The sequence below is a fragment of the Zootoca vivipara genome, chromosome 13 (genome assembly GCF_965207765.1).
Source record: "Zootoca vivipara chromosome 13, rZooViv2.hap1.1, whole genome shotgun sequence".
NCBI classification, from domain to species: Eukaryota; Metazoa; Chordata; class Lepidosauria; order Squamata; family Lacertidae; genus Zootoca; species Zootoca vivipara.
Window position 1 is genome coordinate 3,265,244 of NC_142596.1, and position 10,514 is coordinate 3,275,757.

The 10,514-nt window shown below is 45.5% G+C and overlaps 1 protein-coding gene across 1 annotated transcript; it reads right to left on the reverse strand.

The window, feature by feature from the left end:
• Window positions 1–3,097: 3,097 nt before the first annotated feature.
• Window positions 3,098–9,096, reverse strand: MCEE (methylmalonyl-CoA epimerase). The gene is made up of 3 exons (XM_035131755.3): window positions 8,264–9,096; window positions 5,291–5,625; window positions 3,098–3,978 (listed from the first exon to the last, which is right to left on the reverse strand). The coding sequence occupies exons 1-3, from the start codon at window positions 8,292–8,294 to the stop codon at window positions 3,826–3,828; spliced, it is 519 nt and encodes a 172-aa protein (XP_034987646.1). The 5' UTR covers window positions 8,295–9,096; the 3' UTR covers window positions 3,098–3,825.
• Window positions 9,097–10,514: the final 1,418 nt, after the last annotated feature.

Sequence of the window (10,514 nt, forward strand, 5' to 3'; positions counted from 1 at the left end):
GTTACAGATGGAAAAGCAGATAGACCAGCACTCCAGTTAAAGTAGAGCAGTTACTTGCGTCCGTTTCCAAAATGGGCCTTAATGAAGTCTATTACAACTTGGGGGTATTACACATTCATCTATACATTAGACTTTGCCGGGTGATGAATTATTCAGTTTTGACTGAAGGTGAAATTATAGCAGAAATCAAAGTTTGCTTTTTCTCTGTGTCTGCTCTGGAAAGTGCTATATCAAATGTGTGAGTTTAATGTGCTCTTAATTAGGGGTGCTGTTAAGAAGGTGTTTTATGCTCCCCTTAAGGAAAAGCATAAAAAGCATAAAAACATGAAAACAGAGGAAGAATCAGAATATTTTACCATAAACCGGATAGTTCATTAAAAGGCAGATGACGAGGGAAGAACATACTGAAGCAGGAAATGCCATGCTCAGCCACTAGGGGGCATGTTGGGGGAATGGGGATTTTGGGGGGCAATTTTTAAATTTCTCTAATTTCTAATAGATTGGGCAAGCTATTTATTTTTAAATAATTTATTGGGAAAAAACAAACAAACAAACTACACCTCCCCAAAAACAGTGGGCGACGGGTGGGAGATGCATGCAACACAGCAACATAGTCATAATATACACTGTAAGGCACAGGTGTTAACTGTTGCATAAATAGGTTTTCAGCTGTGTGCAAAAGGCAGAAGGGACATGAGGTGTAATTGAGGCTGCCCCTACCATGAGGCGGGAGGAGGCATCCGCCATAGGCCGTAGATGCTGAGCAGGGATGCCAACTTGAATAAAATATGGGGGCGGGTGGACCAGGTAAGCCCCACCTCACAAAATGTATAACATGACATGACATATAGCATTTGAATGGCAATACTTAACAACTTTTTTGGGGGGTGGCCCCCTCAAATAGGCTCCTCTGATGCTGAGGGTGAGCAGCCGCAGTGAGGTGTTGGAGAATGGAATTGTGTTCCCAACTGCCCTCAGACCAGGAGGCAATGCTGACATCAGACTAGAATGGAGGAGGAGTTTGGTTCACTTTGCATTTTCAGGGTGAACTTACCTAATTCACATTTCCTGAAACAATACATGAACCAGACACCAGGCACTCTTTGAAATTCTCATCTTTCTGAATTACTGTACCTTCTCAATGAAGTGCAGTTCTCTATCTGAGTAATGTGTACAAAAGCACATATGCTGGGTTAAAGCATCCTTACAAATGCATATATTAGTGAAAATAATGTACCAAAAAGCATCATATTGCTAAGATACAGCTTTGCAAAATGTGTATACAGTACTAGACAAAATTGCATACAAAAATCCATTTATTAGGGAAAATTTGCTCTATATGCTAACTAATATCTATGTCGTTTTTTATTTATTTATTGGAAACTGGTGCAGAGAATTTAGCTTCAGACTGGTACAACGAGAAATAGAGAGTAAATGAAACAGATGTATTCACCCCTAAGTAAAAGATAAGAACAAGTGTCATTGGCTTCAGCGCAGAGATTGTACTTAACTGTCAGGGGTCTTTACCTTTACCTTTAAGTCATCTAACCAAGAAGCATTGTGGTGGTGGATCTGTTAGCACAGGGGTAGGCAGCCTAAGGCCCGTGGGCCAGATGCGGCCCAATCGCCTTCTCAATCCAGCCCACGGACTGCGTGTTTTTACAAGAGTAGAATGTGCCCTTTTATTTAAAATGCATGTATGGGTTATTTGTGAGACATAGGAATTTGTTCATTTATTTTTTTTTTCAAAATATAGTCATGCTCACCACATGGTCTGAGGGATGGTGGACTGGCCCACGGCTGAAATGTGTTAGCATATGCTGCAATTGGTTGTGTAGGTCTTTGTAAGTTTTTTCTCAGTATAGTTTAGCTGAGTGTCTCTCTGCTATGTACAAGGCCTGCAGTAAGAAAGACAAAACTTCTCTCTGATTCTATTCTCCATTTGTTTTCCCTCAAATTATACACCGTTCTTCTTCAGTTTTCCCTAGTAAAGTGTTATCAGGATTTTTTTGCTCTCTCTACATCTGCATTATTTAAATTGCTCCCTCTTCAAAAGCAACTTCTCCTGTCTTCAGCTTGTATATGGCAGTCAGCTACCACACCTATCCTGCCAGTGCGACAGTTTTTGTGCTCCTTCTTGTCAGTGACAAACCAACTGTTGAGCAATATTGTGTGGTGTAGTCCTTCTCAGATTGTACCCAGTGTTTCAGTAAACTAAGATAGCAATCTTATTCTCAGTCACCTGGAGATAAGCCTCATTGAAAGTGACAAACATGCATGAGGTTCATAGAATTGTAGACTTGGAAGGCACCCCAAGGGTCATCAAGTCCAACCCCCTACAATGAAGGGATCTCAGCTAAAGCATCTCTGACAGACGGCCATCCAAGCTCTGCTTAAAAGCTTCCAAGGAAGGAGAGTCCACCAACTCCCAAAGGAGACTGTTCCATTGCCAAACAGCTCTTACTGTCAGAAAGTTATTCCTGATGTTTAGTCAGAATCTCCTTTCTTGTACAGTAACTTGAAGCCATTGGTTTGGGTCCTACCCTTCAGAGCAAGAGAAAATAAGCTTGCTCCCTTTCCCATGTGACAGCCCTTGATATATGTGAAGAGGCTATCTCAGTCTCCTTTTTTCCAGGCTAAACATACCCAGCTCCTTCAAGCGCTCCTCGTAGGGCTTGGTTTCCAGACCCTTGATCATCTTGGTTGCCCTCCTCTGCACATGTTCCAGCTTGTCAACATCCTTCTCAAATTGTGGTGCCCAGAAGTAGACACAGTATTCCAGGTGTGGTCTGACCAAGGCAGAAGTGAGTGGGACTATTACTTCCTTTGATCTGGACACTAGACTTCTGTGGATGCAGCCTAGAATAGCATTAGCTCCCCCTCCCCAGCTGCATCACACTGTGGACTCATGTCAAGCTTCTGGTGGTCTACGAAAACCCCTAGATCCTTTTCGCATGTACTGCTAGTAAGCCAGGTGTCTCCCATCCTATACTTGTGCATCTGGTTCTTCTTGCCTAAGTGCAGAACCTGACATTTGTCCCTATTGAAACTATTTGGGTTGCCAATTAAAGCTCATTTAGTTTTAGAAAGAACTAGGTAGAGAAACAAAAATGATGTTTTATTATGTACCATCAGTAATAATTCAAAATAATCAATGCAGACAAACTACTGTAAATTATGCAGGTGACACTGGTGATCAAATGACAGCAAATACTGGTAATCAAAAGGTGCCCAAATTCTCATGTGGGTAGGTGGGTGGGAGTGGAAAGTTGCTCAGCAATCATGGGGACCCAGACAAGACCATAGGCATCTTATGATTGAGTGAACCAATCAATGGAGTATTCAATGAGTCTTTAGACTGGTGAACCTTGCTGGCTCTTTTCTTAAGGGAATACTGAAGGAATTACTGGAAGAAGGAAAAAACCAGACACCTCGCCCTTGCCTCACTTGTCACTTACAAATGTAGAGCAGGATGATGGCAGATGACCTAGAAATGTACCAAATGGATGCAAAATTATGCCCAGAGGAAGAGTGTGCGTAAAATGTGCCCAGCTTACTGTTGCAAGATACAGTTCAAAGGAATCCTAAGCCAGCCCAAATAAAATTTATTTTGGTGATGTTCAAGTGACCAAAAGGTGTCTTCCCAAATTAAGATTGGCATTTCAAGATTTAATATTTGCTTCTTAAGGCAAATCACATTATTATTAATGCTTTTGAGTCAGGGAAAAAACCCTCAATAACAAGTAAATCAGGAGCAGTAATTTTAAAACACAGAAAACATGCCTCATCTCCCTTCGTATAGGCATCAATTTCTTCTTATCACAGTCAGGCTTGCTCAAGTTCCACTAGGACTCCATTGCAGTCCTTAGGATGGAGGAAAACTACCAGTTTTCCATGGGCCCCAATTCTGGGCTCTTCGCTCAAAACACGGATCTTCTTCTCCTTCAGTTCAGCTATGGCATCCGTTATACTGTTCACCTTTAAAAGAAAAGAACACGTTTGTCTAAGTAGGATATGGTGGAAACAATACTGAATCTCAACATTAAAAAAGGAAAATTGGATGAAGATCACAAGAGATGCAAAGGCTGGAAAACAGGTTTGTGCTTTAAAAACTAACAGGCCAAGGACAGCCTGGCTGCTGCTGTAGCAAACGGATGGAAGGGGTGAGAGAGAGAAAGAAAGAGAGAGAGAGAAGGAAGGAAGGAAGGAGGGATGGAAGGGGTGTGAGAGAGAGAGAGAAAGGAAGGAAGGAAGGAAGGAAGGAAGGAAGGAAGGAAGGAAGGAAGGAAGGAAGGAAGGAAGGAAGGACAGACGGATGGATGGATGGATGGATGGATGGATGGATGGGGTGAGAGAGAGAGAGAAAGAGAGAGAAAGGAAGAAGGAAGGAAGGAGGGACAGAGGGATGGAAGGGGGAGGGAGGGAGAGAGAGAGAGAAGGAAGGAAGGACAGACGGATGGAGGAGAGAGAGAGAGAGAGAGAGAGAGAGAGAGAGAGAGAGAGAGAGAGAGAGAGAGAGAGAGCAAAGCAAGCGGAGGGAAAGCGCTGAGATGGTAGTGTGATCGGGCTGCTGGGATCCCTGCTTTCAGCCCCGAGATAGCGTTTGCTTGCTTTCGGAGAGCGCTGTGGGTTAATTTCAAGGAGCTTTATTGTGTGTGGGAGGGGACAATTGATTTCCTTCCCTGAAAGTTAACCCTTTCTTCACCCACCGCCTGGCTTGCAGCAAAGCAAGCGGGACAGGCTTGTTAGCCGTGGTTAGGAGCGGTGCCTCTCCCTGCTTCTGCTGCTGCCTGCCTCTGACATCAGCTGTTTGGGGCCCCTTCTTCGTGTCACTGAAAATGGCTCTGCGTGTCACTGGTGACATGCGTGTCATAGGTTCGCCGTCAGGGCCATAGTTTAACCATGTGCTTTTTAAGAAGTGCTTCCTTTCGTCTGTCCTAAATCTTTCTTAGTTCGGATTTGTTGGATGATCTCAGTGGGTTTTACTCCTATGAGAAAGGGGAGAAAGGGGATAGAGAGAAGCTCTGCTTCCATACCACACTAGGCTTTATAATAACTCATATTGGTGCCTTGCTCATCTTTTTTTCTAAATTAGATCACCCCAATCCACAAACAAGCTTCTCAAAACATACCTTAATGAGGGCTAGAAATTTGACCCCTTAAAAGGAAGTAAAGAAATCAGGTAGTAAAAAAACCTTAGGATTCTCAGAATTTTGAATACACCCAGGTTTTTCAATGTGATTTAAAAAAAAAACAATTTTCAAACAAAAAGAAAGCAGAGTGGAAATACCTCAATGCAGATATGGTGCATTCCTCCCTCCTTGTTTTTATTCAGGAAACCAGCGATTGGGCTTTTCTCCCCTAGTGGGTGCAGAAGCTCCAACTTTGTGTTGCCCAGGTCCACGAAGACTGTGTAGACGCCGTGTTCAGGAAGGGGTACCATTTTGCTCACCTGTGCCCCCAACACATCCCTGTACAAAGAGGTAGCTTTTTCTAAACTGGGCACTGCAATAGCCACATGGTTCAGTCGACCCAGTTTCCACAGAGACTTCTGAGCCAAGGAAGCAGCACCTGCCAACGTCCGCACTGTTGGAGCAGCTCTTTTTGGCAACCAATTGAGAAGCCCTGAAAAGAAGAGCGAGAGAAAGACTGAGAAAGGAACCACTTCTAATCACTTTGCATTAAGCAGGAAAACCAATTAATACCTTTCTCTCTTTTCCAGGGCATCTCCCGCATGTCATTACATTAAGAGTTTATGTTGTAATTAGGTACCACACAACCCAAAATGGAAATAAGAAATCAGCAGAGGCTGAAGGGTCTCCCTGACATTAGTCCAGTAGACTTTCAGCCTTGATTCCCCTCAACCAAAGAAAGCTGGTGCAGTGGGGTGGACAGAGTATAGCAGGGCTGGGGAACCCAGAGATCTTTGGGCTCCAACTCCCAACAGCCCCAGCCAACAGGGCTAACAAACAGAGATGATGGGAGTTGGAGTCCAGCAATATCCTTCTTGTAAGGATTATAGCCAGATGTGAAGTGCTTTGAATGTTCAAAGTATTAGATCATAGAATCATAGAGTTGGAAGAGACCACAAGGGCCATCCAGTCCAACCCCCTGCCAAGCAGGAAACACCACCAAAGCATTCCTGACAGATGGCTGTCAAGCTTCCGCTTAAAGACCTCCAAAGAAGGAGACTCCACCACACTCCTTGGAAGCAAATTCCACTGCCGAACAGCTCTTACCGTTAGGAAGTTCTTCCTAATGTTTAGGTGGAATCTTCCTTCTTGTAGTTTGAATCCATTGCTCTGTGTCCACTTCTCTGGAGCAGCAGAAAACAACCTTTCTCCCTCCTCTATATGACATCCTTTTATATATTTGAACATGGCTATCATATCACCCCTTAACCTTATCTTCTCCAGGCTAAACATACCCAGCTCCCTAAGCTGTTCCTCATAAGGCATCGTTTCCAGGCCTTTGACCATTTTGGTTGCCCTCCTCTGGACATGTTCCAGCTTGTCAGTATCCTTCTTGAACCGTGGTGCCCAGAACTGGACACAGTACTCCAGGTGAGGTCTGACCAGAGTGGAATACAGTGGTACTATTACTTCCCTTGATCTAGATGCTATACTCCTATTGATGCAGCCCAGAATTGGATTGGCTTAGGATGTTAGGAAGTCTTATTATTCTTCAATACGGGAAAGGTATTTACCTTTAGTATTACTAGACACTGGAAATACATTTACCATCATTTTCAGGGTTTGTTATGCTGAAGGAACTGCTTGCACAACTGTGACGTCAAGCAGTTTCCTCCCAATATTCAGCAACTCCTTGCACCCAAGTTTGAGATTCCCAGGTGCAATACATCAGTCTACAGCTTTATGGGAGAAAACCTTTGGCATTTATCTTCCCAGCTGTTAAGCACACTGCAAAATGTCTTACATTGTCACTTTCGCTAATGTGTTAAAATGTGCTATGAACAGGCTTCTGCATTTTTCCATCCCCAAATTTAGTCTGTTGTGGTTATCACACTTCCTAGAACGCTCTTATTTCTGGAACCCATTGCAGACAGTGCAGCAGGCCTGCTTCATGCTGAGCTGTGGGGAAATGCCAAAGGGCAGAGTTTTCGCTCAACTTTCCAAGAACTACTGGATCGGTGTGGCATCCAGACTAATACAACTGGATGTCACTCTCCCTTCAGACTGGTACCATACATTCAGAGCAGCATCTAGCAGCTAAACATAACGGATTGTTAAACCACTCTGGGAATTGTAGCTCTGGGAGGGGGATATTTAAGTAGAACTTGACATTGGAGGGGGAGCCCCATCTGCATGATACATTTAAAGCAGTATCATGCCACTTGAAGCAGTTGTGGCTTCTCCCAAAGAATCCTGGGAACTGTAGTTTGTTAAAGGTGCTGACTCCCCAGGTCTCCTCCCAGAACTGCAATCCCCAGAGTTCCCCAGGGAACTCACCTTCACCCAAAAGGAAAGCAGCGCCCAAATGATGCAAGGAGAAGCTGCAGCCCAAAGCAGGAAGAGGTAAGGGAACACCTAGCTACTTTAAATGAATTTAATCTCCATGGCCTGATGAGCTGCACCCAAGGGTACTAACGGAGCAAGCTTGTTTTCCCCTACTCCAGAGGGCAGAACTTGAATCAATGGGATCAAATTACAAGAAAGGAGATTCCGACTAAACATCAGGAAAAACTTTCTGACAGTATAACCTGTTTGGAATGGACTCCCTCAGGAAGTTGTGAACTCTGCTTCCGTGGAGCAAAGCTTGGGTGGCCATCTGTCATGGTTGCTTTAGCTGAGATTCCTGCATTGCAGGGGTTGGACTAGATGACCCTCGGGTTCCCTTCCAACTCTACTCTCCAATTCTATTATTCAATGGTTGTTAAACAACCACTCTCGAAATTGTAGCTCGGGAGTGGGGGAGTAGGGGGTGTCTCTTAACAACTCTGCATCTCTAACAAACTACAGCTCCCATATTTCTTGGCGGGGAGCCAGGGCTGTTTAAAGTGGTATCACAGCGCCTTAAATGCGTGGTGCGGACGTAGCCTTGGTCGGACCCAATGGAAGAGACCTTGCCTTCTCCAGGAGGCTGCAAAAAGAGGGACAAATCAAGGTGTGCAAAGCAAAGCTTCTCTCCAGGTACCCTCCCTCGTCGCCTGCAAAATGCAGTCTGCCCCCCCCCGGGGGGTCTCAGCCTCGGAGCTCCGCCCCGCGCCACCCCCTCCCCCTGAGCCTAGGAACCCCTACCGTACCTGCTGTCAGGGGTCGCGAGAGGGCCGCCATCTTTGAACCTGGCACGCCCGGCAGAGCAGCTGTAACGGAGAACCTGCTTCCATGAAGCCAGAGCGAAGGCGAGAGAGCGCTGGCAACGGCACCGCCGCAGGCTCAGAAAGGTAAGGGAAGCGGCGCTCACGAAAAGATGGCGAGGCGGCCTTCGCCGGGGAGAGCGGCAGAAAGGAGCCGCCGCGCGGTCCTAGCGCAACCCTATTTTCTCATGGCTTTAGCTAAATACTGTGCTCCGTTTGACTAGACCTCTAGTCTGAGAAGCTCTAAAGTAAAAGCTAAATACAACATCCTTCCCTAGTTTGTGCCCAACATCTGGTGTGTGTGTGTGTGTGTGTGTGTGTGTGTGTGTGTGTGTGTGTGTTTAATGAGAAGCGTAAAGGATCAAACCTCCCTACAAGGTAGGCTCTACCTGACTGGCATCTGAGGCAGCACCACCAGCACCACTCAGTTGGGCTGGGTATTTTTTATGTGTACTTTATTTATTGTTATGTTGTAGTTACGTGTAAGCTGCCTTGTTGAACTACAGAAGGCAGCATACAAATAAAACTGTAGAAATCCAGAATGCAGCAGCTAGACTGGTGACTGGGAGCGGCTGCCGAGACCATATAACACTGGTCTTGAAAGACCTACATTGGCTCCCAGGACGTTTCCGAGCACAATTCAAAGCCCTAAACAGCACCAGCCCAGTATACCTGAAGGAGCATCTCCACCTCCATCGCCCAGCCTGGACATGGAGGTCCAGCTCCGAGGGCCTTCTGGCAGTTCCCTCCCTACAACAAGTGAGGTTACAGGGAACCAGGCAGAGGGCCTTCTCAGTGGTGGAGCCTGCCTTGTGGAACGCCCTCCCATCAGACATCAAGGAAAGAAACAACTCTGACTTTTATAAGACATCTGAAGGCAGCCCTGTTTAGCCCAAGGTGGCTGGCTGGGGAAACCTAGCAAGATGAGCGGGGTATAAATAAAAAATTATTATTATTATTATTATTATTATTATTATTTAAATATATGTACTTTGGTGCTTTACCATACAAGAGAGTAAGCCTGCATCTGTAGATGCAGTCTACCTCTGAATACCAGATGCTTGGGACTAAAGGCCCAGGATCACCTGTGGCCTTAATATTAAGAGATCTTTGGGGCACCTTAAAGGCAAGATGCTTCCCATTGTACATGTTGCCCTCCTCAATTATCCTTAAGCCCCCAGGCTATACTGCTGGGTGTGTGTGCCCCCAGTTATCTGTAGTAGATTTTCAGGGCACGTTGAAGGCTAGGGGCAGCAGAAACCAAGTGTTCAGCCATCATACATTAGATCAGTGGTTCTCAAACTATTTTCTCTGGGTCACACTTTCAGGAAAAAAAAATCGCTGCCGAGTTTTTTTATTGATAAGAAATAAAGCAAAGCAAAAAGAAACAACTCCTAGCAGGAGACATGATAAAGGTAAAGGTAAAGGACCCTTGACGGTTAAGTCCAGTCACGAACGAGACTGGGTTTGCAGTGCTCATCTCGCTTTACTGGCCAAGGGAGCCAACGTTTGTCCGCAGACAGATACCTATTGATCTACTTGCACTTTGATGTGCTTTCGAACTGCTAGGTTGGCAGGAGCTGGGACCAAACAACGGGAGCTCGCCCTGTCGTGGGGATTCAAACCACCAACCTTCCAATCTGCAAGCCCAAGGCTCTCTGGTTTACACCACAGCACCACCCACGTCCCTGGACATGATAGAGTTGCATAAAATGATGCTTGGCCTGCATGCTCTACATGCACCAGGAATTTAAAACCAGTGGTCTTCCAGATCCTGTAGGACTCTAGCTACCAACAGCCCCAGCCAGCATGTCCAATGGTCATGTTGGAAGATGCAGTCCATCACCATCTGGAGGGCACCCCGTCCCCGCTCCCCCCCCCATGATGCATTAGCTCAGAATTGTAGAGTTGGGAGGGATACCAAGTGTTATGTATTGGTGTACTGTACTGTATACAGTTTTCCCTCAGGTCCTTGGCAGTTGTTTTAGGAGGGAACTTTGAATTAGGCTTGATACATTGTTCCAGCTTCCAAATAAAGAGCTGCTTTGAAGAATCGATGTGTCGTCTGCTCACTAATTAACACCAAGGGTCATCTAGTCCAACCTTCGGCAATGCAGGAATCCTGCCCAGAGCCATCCCTGGGTGGGCTAGAACCACCAACTGGTAGAGTCCTATGCACACTTAACTGGGAGCAAGT